Consider the following 21,389-nt stretch of genomic DNA (forward strand, 5'->3'; position numbering starts at 1 on the left):
GTGTACATACCCAGGTAATGATAGTATATTCATGTGCGTGTACATACCCAGGTAATGAAATTTACTGTTGGATTTGCTCTTGTTGTTATTGTTGTTTTAGGCTGTATAGTGAGTTTGAGAGCTGCCAGGGCTACATAGTGCTACTCTACCAAAAATAAACCAAAACAAAAATACACGTTTATATATGCATGTTTCTTTGCAGTTATCCTACAATCTCAGCTACAGTCTATCTCTACTTTTTTTTTCTTTTTAAATTGACTTTTCAGGTTTTTTTTTTTTTTAATAGTCAAATGCACCAGTCTGGTTCATTTCAACTCCTTCACTGCAAACCAGAGAGCCGGGACTGTTTTATCGTTGCTGCCTTCTACTTATCTGTGATGACCAGGCGGTAACGGTACCTGCTGCAGCAAACATTGAAGTTCACATGGTCCTTGTTCCTTTTTTTTTTTTTTTGGTTTTTCGAGACAGGGTTTCTCTGTGTAGCCCTGGCTGTCCTGGAACTCACTCTGTAGACCAGGCTGGCCTCGAACTCAGAAATCTGCCAGTCTCTGCCTCCCGAGTGCTGGGATTAAAGGCGTGCACCACCACCGCCGGCATAATCCTTGTTCTTGATATTGGCGGATTTGGCATCCAGCCACTGGGCTGTGAGCAGAAAGTCTTTGATTTCCTTATTTTTCAAGACATGGTGCTAGGTGCTAATGACTGCACTGGCTTCAGATTTTCTTTGATTTAGCTTTCTTCCCCAATTGTCCAAAAACCTCACACCTTTGGGGTTTTTTGAGATAAGATCTCTCTATGTAGCTTTGACTGTCCTGTAACTCATGATATAGACCAGGCTGAACTCAGACTCACAGAGATACGCTTGCCTCTGCCTCCCAAGTGCTGGGATTATAGGTGTGTGCCACAGTGTCTGACTGGCTTTGTGGTATTTTTAAAATATTATTATGAAATTTGTTCTTTGACAGTTTCATACACATATATAGCATATTTCCCCCTCTTTTATCTTCCTTCCAGACATATACCCAGTTCTCTTTCTCACATTCTTGCCTTTTTGTTTTATTTGGTGACTCAGATTTTGTATACATATGTGATTTTAAACTTTCTTTTATGTTTGCTTGCATACTTGCGTGAGTGATTTTTGTGTGTGCAGGTTCACATACCCACAGAGGAGAGGTGTCAGTTCCTCTGGAGTTACGGGGAGTTGTGACGCCCCCAGCATGGGTGCTGGAAACTGAATCAGGTCTTCTCCAAGAGCAATACATGTGTTTAATCTCTGTGCCATTTCTATAGCACTGACTTTCTAGTTTTAACCAGGACTGACCGTGTGGCCATGGGGTTGAAAGTATCTATTAGAGCCTGATGGGTTTATCATTTGACATACAACTGAAAGCAATGACTGTTCCTCCCCCAGAATCTATCAGTCTTTAAAAGTTAGCATGGAGAGCAAACAGTTGGGTTTTTGTTTGTTTACTTAATTGATTTATTTTTTAATATGTATTGGTGTATTGCCTGCTTGTATTTCTGTGTGCCACATGTATATAGTGCCTGTGGAGGCCAGAACAGGGTTTTGGATCCCCAGGGCTCAAGCTATATAAATGATTGTGGTCTTCCATGCGGGTGCTGGGTCCTCCGGAAGATCGCCATTGCTCTTAACTGCTCAGCCATCTCTCTAGCCCCTACTTTTTCTTTTCCCTCCCTCCTTCCCTTCCTCCTCCCTTCCTTCCCTCCCTCCCTCCCTCCCTCCTTCCCTCCCTTCTTCCCTTCCTTCTTTCTTTCTTTCCTCTAGAAGAGGAGCAGGTGCTCTTAACTGCTAAGCTATTTCAACAGCCTACCTTTTTAATTTTTATTATTTTAAATCAAGATTAGCGCTGGATGGTGGCACACAGAGAAATGATGTCTCAAAACACAACCAAGAAAAAGAGTTTTAATTAGGCTAGACTAGCTGGCCAAGGAGCCCCAATATCTTCTTACCTGTTTCCTCAAGACTGCAATTACAAATACTACCACCATCAAACTAAGGATCAAACTTTAATTCATCCTACTTGCACAGTGTACACTTTCTGACTAAGCTATCTCCCTAGTCCCATTTTTAATTTTTATAGAATGCTATCTCTAAGTAGATCAGATAGTGAGCTTGATGTGTACCATACAAACAAGCCACTAAATAAACAGCCTGTTTTGAATTTATAGAGCACCTGTGTTTATTCTCATTCTAGATAAAGAACAGAGTGCATCAGAGATTGGGAATATTTTTACTTATCTATTATATTACCCAACATGTTTTTATTACTGTATTGCTTATTGTTAATTTAAAATAAAACCCAGAGGTACCTTATCTCCTATTTTCCCTGATTTGTATCCTTACAGCATGGCATTAAATGGTCTGCTTCGGATTGTGTCTGCTGTATTAGTAAAGCTGTTCATGTGAAATCTGAAATGTTAAAATATTTTAATAAAAGCAAAAGTATTAGTACGAGTAACTTAGTCATGATCTGCAGCAGAATAGTGACAAATAATTGCTAATGTGACATTGGTAGCAGCACTATTTACTTTGTAGTCAGCACTTAGCTCGTTACCTGGCAGAGTAGAAAGTAAATAGTTGAAGCCTGGGGATAGAGATGAGTAGATGAGGCCTTGCTTGTTATACATGGGCCTGGGTTCTAATTCTCAATCCTGAAAAAAAAAAAAAGAAAGAAAAGAAGGAGGTGGAGAGGGAGCTCAGAGGTTAAAAACACAGGCTAGTCTTCAAGAGAACTCAGGTTCAATTCCCAGCACTCACATGGCTACTCAAAACCATCTGTACTTCTAGGTCCATGGCATCTGATGCTTTATTCTGGTGTCCAAGGGTACCAGGCACAAACTTGGCATACAAATATACTTTCAGAGAAAACACTCATTAAACACAATTTTTACAAAAAGGAAGAAAAAAAAAGGGAAATAATTGACTAATGAACAATAGCAAAACGGCGATGATTTCATGAAACAATCTCTGAGGTTAATTCAATGGTATTTATATGAGTTTATATTTTTTCCTTAAGGCCACTGATGCCCGAAGGGCTTTTCCTTGCTGGGATGAGCCTGCTATCAAAGCAACTTTTGATATCTCGCTGGTTGTGCCTAAAGACAGAGTGGCTTTATCAAATATGGTATGTATGTGCTGGTAAACTTGTAATACCCTCTGGTGTGTTTGCTCTTTTGGTTAACTAGGAGACGTGAAACCAGCTAGTGTAGTGCTCACAGCAAATAGGAGCCGCGCTCCTGGTCTCCTTTACGTTTAGTAGGTCTGATGGTTTCCTCCTCTTCAAGGAAGAACTTCCCCTAAGAGAGCCACAGTCCGGCAAGATTCTTACTGTGTGGTTTGTTTGTTTGTTTGTTTTTTGTTTGTTTGTTTGTTTGTTTTGTTTTTCAAGACAAGGTTTCTCTGTGTAGCCCTGGCTGTCCTGGAACTCACTCTGTAGACCAGGCTGGCCTTGAACTCAGAAATCCGCCTGCCTCTGCCTCCCAAGTGCTGGGATTAAAGGCGTGCGCCACCACTGCCCGGCTTTTTTTTTTTTTTCTCTTTTTTCTTTTTTTCTTTTTCTTTCTTTCTTTCTTTTTTTATTTTTGGGAGGGGTGGTTTTGTTTTTAAGTCAGAGTGCACTGTATCCAAGACTGACCTGTTACTCACTTTGTAGCTCAAACAGGCCTTGAACTCAATACCTGTTTTCTTTCCTCACCTTCTCATGTGCTAGGATTGTGTCCATGAGCTGCCTTTTTAATCTACTTTTTAAAACTGAAGGAAATAAATAAGGAACATTAATATGTGAAATAACCTGCAATAAGAGTATCTTGGCTTTCTCATTAAGTCATAGAAGTGATAGCTGTATTAAAAAGTGTATTTAGGTTTTTGGCTGATTGTATTTTCAAATATGCTCTTTACTATTGTTATTGATCTCATTCATAAGTAAGATAAGCTTTCATTCTTTATTGTCTAAGACCACCTTGTTTAAGATTAATAAATAGTAGCCAGGAGCTTAGATTCTGACTGGAGAGGTAAGAGCTACTAGCTTGCTGTGCATGATGATTCTTGCCTGTAATCCCAGCACTTGAAAGACTGAAGCAGAAAAATTGCTGAAAATTCAAGTTAGCCTGGGCAACAGACCAGCTGGGTTAAAGACCCTTTACCATAGGCCAAAACCAACAAAAACATGTAGCTCTTGCCTACTTACTAGTGGGTAGAGTCCCGTGGAAATGCCGTTGTCTTCTCACCCATTCCTAGGAAGGAACCAATACACTGCATGAACCACTCGTTTACATGTTAGTGTAAATGAATTTGAGGTCTGTCTCTTAAATACCAACAGGGCTTCCTTGGAAGAAAGGATAGAGTCTTAAGAAACTGAGAGATAGCAAAACCAGCAACACAGAAAAAAAAAAAAAAAGACACTGGGAGCCACTGGATTGTGGTGTCAGACTGTGGTGGTGGATCTCTGTGAGGCCAGTCTGGTCTACAAAGTGAGTTCCAGGAAAGCCAGGTCTGTTATACAGAGAAACCTTTGGGAATTCCATAGGTAAAGGTGAAGTTTCACATCTTCCCAGAGCTTTGGGACATGGTATTTGAGATCTAGGACTCACTAATACCCTTTAAGATGAAAGATTCCATTTCTATTGTTAATTTACTTTATCTTGTCCTTATTTTTACTTGAAAAGTATTGAGGTCTTTTTAAAAAACAAAACAAAAAACAAAAAAGCCCCTGAAACCTCTTAATGCAGGCCCGGGGTAGTGGTGCATGCCTTTAATCCCAGCACATGGGAGCAAGGCAGAGGCAAGTAGGTCTCTAGAGTCCAAGGCCAGGCAGAACTTCGTAGTGAGACCCTATCTCAAAAAACAAACTGAAGCAAAGCATTCCAGTGTTTGCCATGTAAACTATTCAAGAAAAGTTATTTAAGTAAGTTCTTAGGTGTTTTAACACTTTGCTTTCAATTTCTTAGTGTAAGAACTTTATCAACAACCAGGCAAGGTTGTACAGACCTTCGATCCCAGCACTGTGGATCTCTTGAGTTAGAGGCTAACCTATTTACATGGCAAGATCCAGGCCAACCAAAGACACATAGTTACCGAGACCTTGTCTCAAAAAGGAAAGAAGAAAAGAACTTGTTTGGTTGGTTTTGTGATAAGATTTCTCTATGTAGCTCTGACTGTCCTGGAACTCGCTCTGTAGACCAGACTGGCCTCAAACTCTTGGAGATCTCTCCATCTCTGCCTTCTGAGTGCTGGGACTAAAGGCATGCACCATCACCATCCCACTGAAGGAAAATTTTCTTCTAAGAACAAAAACCTTCGTAATATTACAACTTAATTAAAATACCATTCTAAGAAAGGGAAAGGGAAAAAATACTTAAGCCTATAGGTTTTCACCTAGTATTTACTCTAAAACACCAATATAAATCTCCTTAAATTTTTCTTGTTTTCTGTTTTTGTTTCTCTTAAGAATGTAATTGACAGGAAACCATATCCTGATGATGAAAATTTAGTGGAAGTGAAGTTCGCTCGAACACCCGTTATGTCTACGTATCTGGTGGCATTTGTTGTGGGTGAATATGACTTTGTAGAAACAAGGTCAAAAGATGGTGTGTGTGTCCGTGTTTACACCCCTGTTGGCAAAGCAGAGCAAGGAAAATTTGCGCTAGAGGTAAATGTCCTTGAAGAGGATTGTTCCAACAGTATAACTCCAGGTTGGGGAATTTACATTTCTGATCAGTTATTAGTACAGTTGTGATTTAGTGGAAACTTGTTTTGATACTTTCATTTCACTTTTACTAGAATTTTGGATATGACATCCATGTCACATTAACATTTTTTTCTAAGATAATGATCCAGAAAATACAAAAGTCGGGGCTGAGGGTAGTGGGAGAGTTTGTGTTGAGATAGGGTCTCACAGTGTATGAAGTTGTGAGGTCAAACCTCTTGCTCTGGAGAAAAGAGAGAGAATATAAAAACAGAATTTATTTTTCTTATAAATGAGCTAGAGTTAGATCAGTGACAACATTTGTAGGGAACAGTCTTCAAAGGAAGTAGGGTTCCCTGGGATCCGTTTGTAGAAGCTTAAGATCGTTTGGCAGGTTAAGATAACAGGTTTCCTTTGTGGATTTCTGTGTGACTTAAAGTATTCATAGGCTGTTTTTTGTTTTTTTGTTTTTGTACTTCTTAGGTTGCTGCTAAAACCTTGCCTTTTTATAAAGACTACTTCAATGTTCCTTATCCTCTACCTAAAATTGATCTCATTGCTATTGCTGACTTTGCAGCTGGTAAAGTAAATTTCATTTTATTGCTGAATTGTATGACTTTTTTTGAATTTTGTGATTTTTGAGGAAAAGTATGCATATATATCAATAAATGTTTATATTTATTTTATGAAGGTGCCATGGAGAACTGGGGCCTTGTTACTTATAGGTATGTTAATGACACATTACCCTGTCTTCTTTCAAATCACTGATTTCATAAGGGCTTCACTCTATTCACAGTTGAGTGGCTTTTGCTTTATGCTCTGGGAAAATTTTTCCTGGCTCTCCTGAGTTTCATGAATATTTGAAGCATGCAGATGGACTTCCCTTGCTGGTGCTACTATCTGTGGGTATAATATTTTTAAAGGGAGCATTTGGCACTTGTAGCGTTTTTAGCTGTGTTTTTGGCTGAGTCATGTTCAGTGTGTTTTTTTCCTAAGAGTTACATAGCTATTGCCCAATGTGAAGACCTCCCTGATTCTGTGTTTTCTAGGCAGATTTTTACATGGCTGTCAGCACAATACAAACATGTGGGTTGCATAAGTTCTGAAGCTGAGTCTGTAAACAATTTTTCCTTCCATTTTCAGTTGCCTTTGGATGAGCTGAGCTCTGTAGAGCCTGCTTAGTGTCCTTTTTGAGACTTTAGACTGTCTTCTGCTGCAACTTTTTCATGTCTTCTCTGATTAGCAGTCTTCCTAGTCACCAGGCAGCACATGATAAACTTGGACATCTTTGATATTCTCTTGTACATAGTCTATCAAAGTAGTCTACAGACTTCTGGACCCTATTTCTCTTACATTTGCTGAGAAAATGTTTACTTGATATTACTAAAGCCTAATATAAAGACAATCGATTTGTTGCCTGAACCTCCTTCACTTCTTTATTTATGCCTGCTTTTATTGAAATGCTTTTACCATTTTATTTTATTTTTTTAAACACAGGGAGACGGCATTGCTTATTGATCCAAAAAACTCGTGTTCTTCATCACGCCAGTGGGTTGCTCTGGTTGTGGGACATGAACTCGCCCATCAATGGTTTGGAAATCTTGTTACTATGGTATTTAATATTTTTAAGTGCTCAAATATATCCATCTGTGTCCTGCTGCACATTATTTTGGCCACACTCTCAAATTTGGCTATGATGTTATGCCAAAGATTAAACACTTTCTTATCTGCTCTGTGCTGGTGGTGCTGTAAGCCCAGCACTCGGGAGGCAGAGGCAGGCGGATCTCTGGCCATACTGGTGTACAAAGTGAGTGAGTTCCAGGACATCCAGGGCGACACAGAGAAGCCCTGTCTTGTAAAAAACAAAAACAACAACAACAACAAAAAAAAAAAACAAAAACAAAATAACAAAAAAATCCAAAAGCAAAACCATTTTCTTTTAAAAGGTCTGTTTTGAAAAGGATTTATCAGGGCTGTGCAGCTAGCTCAGTGGTTAGGTTCTTGTCCAACATGCTTCAGGCCCTTAGGTTTCCTGGCATCTAGAAGGGATAAGGGAAGAGAGAAGAGAGAGATTTATGAGAACAGAGATGAGACCATTTATTTAACAGGAAATATTTTATAACTACAGTTTGTTTGCAAATAGGAAATGTTAAAATTCTAATTTAGATGAGAGAAAAATTTGTCTTGGAAGAAAAGAATGAGCCGGGCAGTAAGATTCCAGGCTAGCTAGTGTCTTAAGTTATCTTTGTTGTATAGTTTGCAAATTGAACTATATAAACACAAAAAAGTAGTTATGTGAGTCATTATTGTAGTTGCCTAAAATAAGGTGGAGTTTGAAGTAAAATTTTTAAAAATATGCAGAATAAAGTTGAACTAGCCAGGCAGTGGTGGCGCACGCCTTTGATCCCAGCACTTGGGAGGCAGAGGCAGGCAGATTTCTGAGTTCGAGGACAGCCAGAGCTACACAGAGAAACCCTGTCTCAAAAAAACGGAAAAAAAAAGTTGAACTAAATTTTTAAAAATCTGCAGAATAAAGTTGACCTAAAATTCTAACTATCTAATTGGAGTTTTCAGTAACTATGTATTTTGTACCTGTTAATCCTGATGTTTCACCTTTACTATAAATAAAATTCTATCTGTGGGAGCCCATTACATCAGTGTTTTGAAATGCAGAGTTTAGTAAATGAATTAGACTTATTTGTGCCCTGAAAGAACTGAAGGCTGGACTTAGCCAGATTTCTTGACAGCACCACAAGCTGCCAAAGAGTTGAAACTGACTTGAATATTGGTTAAGTCCATGTGTCTTAGAAATGAGCAAAAAAAGTAAGATGTGTTTCAACTATGACCTAGCTAAGGACATTCTAAAGAAAGTCAGTCTCTGAAGATGAACCCCTCCGCTTTTCTCCTGATGCTTAAAACTTTTCTTAAAGGTTAGGTGGCTTTTAAAAAATAACTCATGTTTACTTTATGTGCATTGATGTTTTGCCTGGCTATATGTCTGTGTGTAGGTGTCAGATCTTGGAGCTGCTGTGTGGTTGCTGGGAATTGAACCCAAGTACTCTGGAAGAAGCATTCAGTGCTCCTAACTGCTAAACCATCTATCTAACCCCAGTGTTTTTTATTTTTAATACAGCTTCATTAGAACTATATGAGTTAATGCCTGCATTCAAATGTGTGTAAAAATTTTTATTCTCCCTCTAGTTTGGGGAGGTTTTTGTTGTTGGTTTGTATTTTTTGATTTTTTTTTTAAGATTTATTTATTTAAATTATATATGTGAATCCACTGTCGATGTTATCAGACACACCAGAAGAGGGCATCAGATCCCAGATCCCATTACAGATGGTTGTGAGCCATCATCTGGTTGCTGGGAATTGAACTCAGGGCTTCTGGAAGAGCAGTCAGTGCTCTTAACCGCTAAGCCATCTCTCCAGTCCTAGTTTTGATTTTTTGAAGGTTTTCTGTGTAGCCTTGAACTATACTAGAACTTGTTCTGTTGACCACGCTGGCTTAAAACTCAGATTGCCCACCTCTGCCTCCCAAGAACTGGGATTAAAGGCATGTGCCACTACTACACCTATTTTTGTTTTGTGTTGAGACAGTCTTTCTATGTAGTCTTGGCTGTCCTAGGGCTCGTAATATAGACCCAACCAGGCTGGCCTTGAACTCACAGAGATCATCCTGCCTCTGCTTCACGGGTGCTAGGATTAGACTTATGTGTTACAATTCCTAGTTCGGTATTTTCTTGGTATATAGCAAGTCTGCTATTCTTACCAATTGTTTTTGTGCTCAACCTTGAGAAAATTTATTTGTTTGTTTGTTTATTACCAGTAGTAAATTTTAGCTAAGGAAATACGCGCTTATTGTTTTGAAACAACTTTTTTCTGAGCTTATGTAACTATCTTTATTATATGCCAATTGTTTCAGAGACTGAAATTGCAAAGGGTTAGTGTTCAGTAGCTTTGAACTAGCTTGTCTCAGTGGGGCTTATTAATACCTAATTGACACTTAGAGGAACAGCCCTTATTACTTAACATTAAAAATATTTGATCTTTGAAAACTGTGTACCTTTTTACTATTCAACAAAAAATTCTGTGGCCTTTGTTTTGGATACATATATTGCTTTTACTAAGAGGTTTAATCAACATCAATGAAAATTAGACCAATGTTTCCTAAAGATAGTTCTGAAACTTTTTTTCATGTCACTGTTTTTTTTTTCTATTATACAGGAAATTCTTTATTTCTGTAATGAAACCTCACATATTTAATAGTGTTACCTCTGTACAAATGGAATCAGAAGATTTGATGTTTCTAGACCAGGCTCTTAATTTCTGTACATTCCCATTATTCAACTCACTATGCATTCTTAGATGTGTGTTTTCTGTTTCATGAATCCTTAAATGTCATTTGTTTTTGAGTTACTTGGTGCTGTGATTGACATTTCTGTTAGATTTATATACTATATTTCTATTTATTTAGAAATAGAAAGCCAAGTCACTGGTTCTCCCCGTCATTGTGTGAATGGTTTCCACCTTTCTCATTTGGCCCTGAGAGCTGTGGTTTGGTTTAGGTTTTTAAGAGAAATTCTTGGGTTCAAATAGTCCTCTGATTTACTGCCCAGCCTGACGCCCTTTTGCGGTAAACTCAAAAATCTTTTTCTTGTGAGGGGGATAGCATTTGAGATATAAATACAAAAATAAATTTAAAAACTAAACTGTTCTTGCTGGACAGTAACGGAAGGAGATTGAGACTCAACATTTCTTTTGTTGTTGTTGCCATGGTCTCACTATGTAGCCCTGGCTGACCTTGGAACTTGCTATGTAGAACTGGTGGTCCAAAATTTGTAGAGCCCACCTGTCTCTGCTTCCTAAGTATTGGCACTAAGGTATGTGATACCATGCCTGACCAAATTTCTTTCTTTCTTTTTTTTTTTTTAATTTTTAATTTTTGGTAGCAGGACTAGGTAACAAGGTTTTACTTTGCAACTTAAATGTACCTCATCCTCTTATGTTCTCAAATCACAAGAGTATATATCCCTGTAGGGCTGGAGAGATGAGAAGGCTCAGTGGTTTACACTGCTGCCTGATCTCTTAGAGGACCGGAGTTCAGTTCCCAGCACTCACACGGCAGCTCACAACTGTCTGTAGCTGCAGTTCCGGGGATCTGACATCCTCACAAGACATGCATGTAGGTAAAATGCCAGTGCACATGAAATAAAAATATATAAATGGAAAAAATAAATAAAATTCTGAAAAGGAATGCACCCCCATAGTTGATTCAGACTAAACTTTACACAGTGAGGATTTTATACCTGGTCTTTCTATGCTTGGTGCATTTAGGATGCCTTCCTCCTTTTCACGTCTGACAGCTAGATGGTACTTGATCAGAGTGTCGCCAGCCGCCATTTCTTTTATTCTCTTTTTTTTTCCCCTCAAATATGAGTTCATTACTAACTGGATTTTGTTCAATTTCACTTCACAAAACTACAAATTTTCAAGTACAATAGAAAGGAGACATGCTTTCCCAGTAATGTAGTGACTGTTACTATGTGTCCCTAACTCATTTCTACCTTTTTCTTTTTTAGGAATGGTGGACTCATCTCTGGTTGAACGAAGGCTTTGCATCCTGGATTGAGTATCTTTGTGTAGACCACTGCTTTCCAGAGTATGATATCTGGACTCAGTTTGTTTCTGCAGATTACACCCGTGCCCAGGAGCTTGATGCCTTAGATAACAGCCATCCTATTGAAGTGAGCTATACTTTGCAACCATTTCAGTGAAATAAATAATTTGTTATGTCTCAGGATGTTTAGGATTCTGAAATGCCCCCTCCACCCCCCACAAAAAAAAACCACCTGCATGGGTGATTTATTTATTTATTTTTAGACTAAGTTCTAAGTAACATTTCTCTTTAAGGTAGGGAATATAAAGAATTTTTTTGTAAAGGCAGGGACTATGGGTATTTTTATTGACCAATAGGAAAGCAGTCTATTGCGCAATACTCTAGACTGCTCCAAGAACCGCTGTAGACAAGTTCTCTGTGCACATCGCTTCTCTGTGTACATAGGCCACTGTCCCCACTGCTCCTCTGCTTCTGTCTGCTGTTTGTCTTGTCTTTATCCTTAAAGTTTTTTTGTTTTCTTTTTTAAACTTTGTTTTTTATTGACAGATTGGGCTTTTTTAAACTTTTTGTTTTGCTTATTTTTGTATGTGGGGGGTTTTGAGATAGGGTTTTTCTCTATGTAGCCTTGTTGCTCTGTAGACCAGGCTGGCCCCCAACTCAGCCACTTGTTTCTGTCCCCCAAGTGCCAAGGTTATGGATGTGCACCATCATTTCTGACTTTGTTTTACTTATTTTATCTGTGGTTGAGAGCATTTGCCCGGTCTGTGTTGATACCAGAGAACTTCAGAGAACTTCTGAGAGTCGGTTCTTTTTCTCATTCCACTGTAAGTTTTGGAGATCAGACTTAAGTTGTCAGACTTTTGTGGCTAGCTCTTTTACCCATTAAGCCATCTCGTAAGCTTTCTTTTGTTGTTGTTTTGTTTGTTTTTTGAAATAGAATTTTGTTATGTTGTTACTCTGGCTTGCCTAGAACTTACTGTGTAGATTGGGCTGGCATCAAAGTCATGGACGATATTCCTCTTTTTGCTTCCTGAGAGCTAGGAGTGAGCACCATACCTGGCTAGCTCTTGAGGGTTATAAGTTTGTGTCTGAATGACTGGAGTTACAGTCCTGCTTTGTCTTTAACCATTGCTCTCCCCCTTCCTACACTGCACCTTTTAACAGACTCTCCGGTTTGTGCTGACCCCAAACCCTAACCTTTCAGTGCACTTTGTAATTTTGCTACTGTTAATTGTAATTTAAATATCTGATATGTAGGATATCTGGTATTTGACACCTGTGAAAGGGTTATTCAACCTCCAGAGGGGTTGTGACTCACAGGTTGAGAACTGCTGTTTTAAACTATTAATAAATATATATAAGTGTGTGTGTGTGTGTGTGTGTGTGTGTGTGTGTGTATGTATACATAAAATTATATTAGTGGAAGAAATCAAATTGTTTTCATTTAAGAATAAATGGAACGTTAACAGCTTGACTTTGATCAAAAGAGAGAATCTAGGCTGTGAACAATAACAGGGAATTTGAAAGGCTATATACTGTTTTATTTAGGTTAGTTATTCTTACTTTTTTTGAGGATTGTCATACTTTTATGAGTAAGTTAAAAGAAGAATATCATAAGATAGAAGGGTTTTCCTAGAAGGCTTTTTATGTAATTCAGTGTTACAGGCTGTCTGCTTCCTGTCATAACCCTGAATCACACTGTCTGCCAGGTCAGTGTGGGCCATCCGTCTGAGGTTGATGAGATATTTGATGCTATATCATATAGCAAAGGTGCATCTGTAATCCGAATGCTACACGACTACATTGGCGATAAGGTAAATAATAATTCCAATCCTGTATCATGAAATCACAGTTTTAAAGTATGAATAAAATTTTGATGTGATCTTTAGTTTATTGACATTTCTTTTTATATTGGTTGTTAAAGGTTCCCAGAAGAATGATATACAAGTTAGTATGTTTGTGGTAAGAATGGGAAGCTAGCCGGGCACTGGTGGCTTATGCCTTTAATTCCAGCACTTGGGAGGCAAAAGCAGGCAGGTCTCTTTCAGGCCAGCCTGGCGTATAGAGTGAGTTCTAGGACAGCCAGGGCTACACAGAGAAACCTGTCTCAAAAGAACAAAACAAAACAAAGAATAGGAAGCTGCTATACAACTTACAAGCAGTTGGACATGTAAGGCTAGCACTGGGAGACAGTGGCCAGCCTGCTCTACACAGTTTTGCAGCCAGTCAAGGCCACATAGTATCTGTATTAGTTAATTTTCTGATGATGTGACAAAATACCATGACCAAGATAACTTCTAGAAAAAAGCTTTTAATGGGATTTACAGTTCCAGAGGGATAGGAATCCATCACCGTTATTGAGGAGCATGTGGTAAGCAGGAACTGGGGTAGTAGCTGAGAGCTCTCTCTTTCTTTTTTGTTTTGAGACACGGATTCTCTGTGTATCACTAGCTATCCTGAAACTCACTTTGTAGACCAGGCTATCGTTGGACCCAGACACTCAGGCGTTGGCCTGCCTCCGGTGTGCTGGGTGTATAAGTGATTGTTGGGAATAAAAGCATGCACAACCACTGCTGGCTAAGAACTATCTTGAGACACAACCACTAGCCAGAGAGAGCCAGAGGGGAATTGCAAGAGTCTTTTGAAAACTAAAAGGCTGAAGAGATGGGTTAAGAGCACCCACTACTATTCCAGAGGTCCTGAGTTCAATTCCCAACACCCACATGGTGGCTCACAATCATCTGCAATGGTATCTGATACCCTCTTCTGGTGTGTCTGAAGACAGCAACAGTGTGGTCACATACATAAAATAAATCTTTTTTTTTTTCTAATTGTTTAAAAAAAAACAAAACTAAAAGTCTTCACCTGTTAACACACTTCCTCCAAGAGCCACAACTCCTGATCCTTCCCAAGCAGTTCTACCTACTAGGAATCAACATTTCAAACATAGGGACCTATGGGAACCATTCTCAAAACACCACACTGTTGGGGCAGGAGAGATGGCTCAGCGGTTAAGAGCACTGACTGCTCTTCCAGAGGTCCTGAGTCCAATTCCCAGAAACCACATGGTGGCTCACAGCCATCTGTAATGGGGGATCTGATGCCCTCTTCTGGTGTGTCTGAAGACAGCAACAGTATACTCACATACATAAAATAAATAAATCTTTAAAAAACAAAAAAACCCCACCACACTGTTAAGTAAATAAGGCACCACATTGAAAAGCAAAGGTAGAAGACAATTTTACTCTTAGATAAAACTTAATGGGCTTCAAAAGGATGCATGCCTTTCAACATATCTGATATTTTAGTAATTGAGTATATTTACTTTTGATTAATATGTGTATCTGCTATAAATTCTGAGATCTGACTCACTTATTTAAAATCGTATTTTTTCAGGACTTTAAGAAAGGAATGAATATGTATTTAACCAAGTTCCAACAAAAGAATGCTGCAACAGGTAATCTTTGCTTTTTTTAAGATTTATTTATACTATATATTTTAGTATACTGTCTTTCACACACACCAGAAGGGGTCATCGAGTCCCATTACAGATGGCTGTGAGCCACCATGTGGGTGCTGGGAATAGGAATTGAACTCAGGACTTCTGGAAGAGTAGTCAGTGCTCTTAATCTCTGAGTCATCTCTCCAGCCCCTTGTTTTAGTTTTTTCTTTTTTTTTAAGTTTTAGTTTTTAGTTTTTCAAGACAGGGTTCCTCTGTGTAGCCCTGGCTGTTCTGGAACTCACTCTGTAGACCAGGCTGGCCTCGAACTCAGAAATCTGCCTGCCTCTGCCTCCTAAGTGCTGGGATTAAAGGCGTGCGCCACCACTGCCTGGCTCCTTGTTTTAATTTTTATCTACCCCCTTGCTTTCCCATTTTTGTCATGCTGGAGATCACACTGAGGACTTTATGCATACAGTGCTCATGCTCTACCAGACTGAGCTGCACTCTGGCCTCAGAGGTCATATTGAGTAACTTGAAGTAGAAATACACATAAAGAAAGGCCCTGAGTTTGAGTTCAGCAGCAGACCATGGGCTGCTGGAGGTAAAGTGTCATTCCACACAGGACCGTTCGTTTGTGATGACTCGTTACAGATACAGCGCGTGAAGACATGGACTGAACTTTGAGCTACAAAACCTATTATTTATTGTTTTTATTCCAGCTATTTATGACACTTCATATGCTTAAGCTACCATGGATCTTTTTCATTGTCTTATAGAAACTTACTGCCTGTCGGTGTTCTTCCTAAATCCATGACTTTATGATCTCTCTGTTAGAACTTTATGATTTGTTTTCTAACCCAGAAGTTAGAGATTTGCTCTGCATCATCTCTCTCTTGCCTGCCTGCCTGTGCCTGCCTCCTTCCTTCCTTCTTTCCTTCTTTCCTTCTTTCCTTCCTTCCTTCCTTCCTTGTTCAATTTTTAAAAAATTATTGTATGTATGTATGTATGTATGTATGTGTGTGTGTGTGTATGTATGTATGTATGTATGTATGTATGTATGTATAAGACAGGGTTTCTCTGTGTAGCCCTAGCTTTCCAGAACTCACTCTGTAGACAGGCCTGGTCTGGAACACAGAGATTGCCTGTCTCTGCCTCTGCATGCCTTTTCGTAAGCTCTCCTGCCCTGGGTACCTTAGTTCTTGCTTATGTTTTTAGTGTCATCTCTCTATTTTTCTGTACTTTGTTGTTTTAGAACTTACTGAACATATTGCTGTCAATAATTTCTTTTTTGTTTATTTATTTGTTTTTTATTTTGTTTTTTGAAAATTGGGTTCCTTATATAGTCCTGGCTATCCTAGAACTTGCTGTAATGGTTAAAGGTCTATATTGGATGCCATTTCTAGGTTGCCACCTAGTCTTTTTTGGGCTTTTGTTTTTTAATCATCAGTGTGTGCATTCCATACATGTGGAAGTCAGAGGACACTTTTTGAGAGCTTATTCTCTCCTGTCATTGAAGGTGAGAACAGAGCTCTGGTTTTAGGCTTCTGTAGCAAGTGCTTTTACCTACAAGCTCCACCCTAGTTTTGATTTAACATTTTTTTTAGTATTTTAATTATGTGTACGTACCTGTGTGTGCGAATGGTTACATGAGTACACATTTCCTCCAAAGTCCAGAGGCATCAGATTCCCCCTAAAGCTGGAGCTGTGTTGTTGTTGTAACAGCCTTGCATGAGTGTTAAGAACTTAATTTGGGTTCTTTGCAAGAATTCTATGTGCTTAGCCATTGAGTCATCTCCAACCCAATCCCCAAATTTTACATACCATTTTTTTACAAGTATTTATTATAGTTAATACTTTTTTTTTTTAAAGATTTATTTATTTATTATATATGAATACACTGTAGCTGTCTTCAGACACACCAGAAGAGGGCAGCGAATCTCATTACGGATGGTTGTAAGCCACCATGTGGTTGCTGGGATTTGAACTCAGGACCTCTGAAAGAGCAGTCAGTGCTCTTAACCACTGAGCCATCTCTCCAGCCCCCTAGTTAATACTTTTTATAGAGAGAGAATCAAAACTAGCAGGACGCGCTCATGCACAGCAGTTCACATTGTCAAATACTGGAGTTTTCACAAAGTCTGAAAATTTCCTTTTAAACATCTATTACAATTGAATCTTTCTATGTGACTTAATCTCCTGACTTTATACAAGAATTAATTGTCATCTTATATGTTTTCATGGAACTTATTACTTATTTGTTCATTGTTTCTCTAAAAAATATGGCTAAGACCTGGCCTGTTTACACACTATCTTTAACTAGCCCAAGATTCAAAAAGTAGGCTTGCATGGCTAGCCAGGAAGCCCTGGGTCTCTGCCTCTCTCCACCTCCCCAGGGCTGGGATTGCAATGCACACCACAGCCTCAGCTTTTAAGTGCTTCTAGGATCAAACTCAAGGCCTCGGGCTTGCATAGCAAGCATTTCATTTATCTGCTTTCCTTCCAGCATGGCGTACGTTTATGCTGCCATTCTGCTTTCCCTCTGTTACCAGTGAAATTTAACCAAACTCGTTTTATTTCAGTTCCATTCACATTGAATATATTTAAACCTAGACTAATGAATATCAACAAGTTTGTCAGTGAATGTTTAATGAGCTTATACTTGTTCCTGCTTGTCTTATTTATGATCAGTTTTAATTTTCTTGTTTATCAGAATGATTAAGTTTGTTTTAGAAAAAAAGTCTAGGTGTTTTGTCTGTATGTGTGTGTGGAGAAGCCAAGGATCAATGTTGAATGGCTTCTTCAGTTGCTCTCTGCCTTACTTTTTTTCAAGGAAGGGTGTCACTAAACCTGGACCTTAACCAATTAGGCCAGTCTCTGCCACCAGGAGCCCTCTTGTCTCTGCTTCCTAGTACTAGGATTATAATGCTTCCCTCGCACCCCCCACATTTTTTTGGTTTTGTTTTTGAGACAAGATCTCCCTACATAGTCTAGCTGTCCTGGAAACCACTATATAGATCAGGCTAGTCTCAAACGTAGAAAAGTCCTCATTCTTCTGCCTCCCTTTTGCTGGTATTAAGTGCACTGCCACACTTGGCCCATGCTCCCAGTTTCCTTATGGGTGCTGGGTGAAGGGCATCTGAACTCAAGATCTTGTGCTAGTATGGCAAGCACTTGACTGAGTCCCCAGAAACAGTCTTTTGTAGAATTTACTTAGTTGTGCCACTATGGATAGAGCATTTGTTTGAGCCTCTGTATGATGGACCTAACAGTTGGTAAGGCGTGCAATGTAAAACGTCTGTGGATATTTGATACAGGAAATAAACATTTCTGGTTGCTGTTTTCATTTACCTTGTAGAGGATCTCTGGGAAAGTTTGGAAAGTGCCAGTGGCAAACCCATAGCAGCTGTGATGAATACCTGGACCAAACAAATGGGATTCCCTCTCATTTACGTGGAAGCGGAACAGGTAAGCCTATTGGAATCCTTGCTGGGGCCGGGCAGCAGAGGCAGGCGGATTTCTGAGTTCGAGGCCAGCCTGGTCTACACAGTGAGTTCCAGGACAGCCAATGGGCATGCATATAGAAAAACTTTTTTTTTCTTTCTGAGACCAAATATCACTCTGTAGTGCTAGCTGGTCAGGATCTCTTAAATTCTAAAATGCATGATATCCATAACCCATAATATCTATTTTCTTTAAATTCTTTTCATCTAATCATAAATTTTTAAAAATTATTCTTTCATGTGGCTGGATGTTTGCCGGAGTGCATGTCTCTGCATCATGTGTGTGCCTGGCAGCCCTGAAGGCCATAAGTGTGTGCCTGGTAATCCTGAAGGTCATAAGTGTGTGCCTGGCAGCCCTGAAGGCCATGAGAGGGCAATGGAATCCCTTGGAACTGGAGTTACAGATGGTTGTGAATTGTCGTGTGAACACTGGGGATTAAACCAGGCTCTCTGGAATGAAGGACTGCCGGTGTTTTTTGTATGTAGCTCTGAGCTATGTCTTCAGCTTGGATTTTTTTTATTTTAATTTTTACTCATTCATTTATTTGTGATGCTGTGTATTGAACCTAGAACTTTTTCTTTCTTACTTGTTTGCTTGCTTGTTTGCTTTTTTTTTTTTTTTTTTTGTTTGTTTGTTTTTTTTTTTTGAAACTGGGTCTCTCTCTGTCTAGCCTCAGCTGGCCTAGAACTTCTAGAGATCTGCCCGCCTTTCCTCCCCAATGATGGCTTGTGCCACTATGCCTGGACATCAGTTCTGTTTCTTGTACTTAGTTTACTTTCTAAGGTCATTATTTGTTTCGTTTTACATTTGATTTAAGTAAGTTCAAATCTGTTAGTATGTGATCTTTGAAATATCCCAGAATGCAGTTAGTGGTGAGCAGCGAGGCCAGTGACTGCCTGCTTGTTGAATGCTTTTTTCCTTTGGTGGTGCTGAGTGTGGGTGAATCCATAGTGTAAGTGTGTGTGCTTCTGAGTGTGAAGGACAGAGGTCAATGGGCTGTCCACTTTGATTTTTGACAGGGTCTTTCACTGGGTCCTGGGATTTGTTAGTTTGGCTGGGTTGGCTAGACAGCAAGCTCCAGGGAACCTCTGCCTTGCAGACACTGGGATTATCACACCCCAGTCTTTACATAGGTACTAGGGATTAAACTTAGGTCCTGGAGCTTGCATGGCAGGTATATTGCATGGCAAGTGAGTTATCATCTTATTCAAAGTATTTTTTTAAATATTTAGATATTTTATGTATGTGAGTATACTTTCCCTCTCTTCAGATATACTGGAAGTGGGTATTGGATGGTTATCAGCCACCATGTGGTTGCTGGGAATTGAACTCAGGACTTCTGGAAGAGCAGTCAGTGCTCCTAACCGCTGATCCATCTTTCCAGCCCTCAAAGTATTTTTTAAACACATAAGCTATTACTTTTGATTCTGTAGACTTGCAGTCACCCCTACCTTCACTTTTTTTTCTTTTTAAGACATTTAAAAATAAATTTAAATACCTCATTACATGCACATGGATATGGGGCCATCACTGGAACATGAATAACCTACCAGGGGCCACATCTCTGGAGAAAATTGAAAGCAGCTCCTTATCAGCTAGGAGTGTGGCTCATGATCCCCTTCCTCAAGAGTGACTTTCTTTTCCTATTCTCAGGATTCTCATCTCATCACAGAAAATAATTTGTACTGCTTTCCTGACTATATTGTCATAGAAACACTCCCACCCAAAGTCACCGTTGTCATTACAGCCTATGCTTTGCCTCTTTAGGTAGAAGATGACAGAGTACTGAAGCTGTCTCAAAAGAAGTTCTGTGCCAGTGGACCATATGTCGGTGAGCAAATATGCTCTCAGAGGAAACTAATCAGTAAATTTGGGTTCCTTACTAGTAGTTTTCAAAATAAGAGTAAACATGTTATTTTTTATTTGTCTAGTTATACTTTGGATTTAGTTTTATTTATTTTATATATGTGTGTGTGTGCCTGCCTGTCTGAATGTGCACCAATTATGTGCACATTATGAGGAGGCTGAAAGAGGTCATTAGATCCCCTAGAACTACACTTATAGGTAATTGTTAGCCACAGTCTAGGTGCTAGGAGTTGAACCGAGGTCCTTTGGAAAAGCAGCCAATGCTCTTACCTGCTGAGCCATCACTCAGGCCTAATCTTTAAAATTGTATGTCTAGGACCAGGCTGCGGTGCCACGTGCCTTTAATCCCAGAATTTGGACATTAGAGGCAGACAGATCTCTGAGTTCAAGGGTAGCCTGGTCTTGCCAGGGAGTTCCACAACACCTAGGGCTACACAGAGAAACCCTGTCTTGAAAACCAACAATAAAATGTTTAGCTCTCTTATTGAGAGAGAATAAAAAAAGAATTGGAATACACTAAGAAATAAATGTAAGGCAATGATTCTCAACTTTCCTATTGCTGCAACCCTTTAATACATACAGTTCCTCTTGTTGTGGTGACCCCAACCATAAAAATTTTTATTGCTACTTCATAACTAATTTTCTATTATGAATCATAATGTCAATATGTGATATAAAGGATATCTGATTTGTGACCCCTATGAAAGGGGTCATTCAACTCCCAAGTGAATTGAGGCCCACAGGTTGAAAACTGCTGCTCTGAGGACTTACTATGTTAGTTTTTGTTTTGTTTTTTAAGTGATTGGGCTTAATACGTATTAAGCCAGTGATGCTTGTCTTTACTTACCATTATCCTAGGCACTGCAGTTGCTTCTTATTTTATTTTCTCAGCATAGAGTAGTGCTTCTCTTTTACACATAATAAAAGCTGAGGTGTGGCTAACAGAAGTTAAATTGTTCAGTCAGGTTGGTGTGGTGACGCACACTATTAGTCACAGCCCTTCGGAGGCAGAGGCAGGAAAATCTCTGTGATTTTTGAGGCCAGCCCGGTCTACAGAGTGAGTTCTAGGACAGTCAGGGCTACGTTTGCTCCAAGTCACCTATGTAATGAGTTTAGAAGAGTGGAAATTCAAATAGGATAGTTGAAGTCCCCCAGTTTGTCCAAACTACTGCTGCCTTCTCGAATAACTGTGTCATCAAGCCCTTTTTTAACCAATAAAATTTTAACCAGGCAATTGAATTTTAATTTCATTTTC

At 39.2% G+C, this 21,389-nt stretch overlaps 1 protein-coding gene across 1 annotated transcript in view; it reads left to right on the plus strand.

The window, feature by feature from the left end:
- Npepps (aminopeptidase puromycin sensitive) overlaps window positions 1–21,389 on the plus strand; it is a 71,362-nt gene that overhangs the window by 28,621 nt on the left and 21,352 nt on the right. Inside the window, exons 5-14 of the mRNA XM_028754989.1 lie at window positions 3,039–3,146; window positions 5,469–5,669; window positions 6,189–6,285; window positions 6,397–6,430; window positions 7,203–7,317; window positions 11,288–11,452; window positions 13,035–13,139; window positions 14,722–14,782; window positions 18,123–18,232; window positions 20,036–20,099. Of these exons, the coding sequence (XP_028610822.1) occupies window positions 3,039–3,146; window positions 5,469–5,669; window positions 6,189–6,285; window positions 6,397–6,430; window positions 7,203–7,317; window positions 11,288–11,452; window positions 13,035–13,139; window positions 14,722–14,782; window positions 18,123–18,232; window positions 20,036–20,099 (1,060 nt within the window). The remainder of the gene's footprint in view (window positions 1–3,038; window positions 3,147–5,468; window positions 5,670–6,188; window positions 6,286–6,396; window positions 6,431–7,202; window positions 7,318–11,287; window positions 11,453–13,034; window positions 13,140–14,721; window positions 14,783–18,122; window positions 18,233–20,035; window positions 20,100–21,389) is intronic.

This window comes from Grammomys surdaster, unplaced genomic scaffold (assembly GCF_004785775.1).
Source record: "Grammomys surdaster isolate TR1022 unplaced genomic scaffold, NIH_TR_1.0 126048, whole genome shotgun sequence".
In the NCBI taxonomy this organism is placed as follows: domain Eukaryota; kingdom Metazoa; phylum Chordata; class Mammalia; order Rodentia; family Muridae; genus Grammomys; species Grammomys surdaster.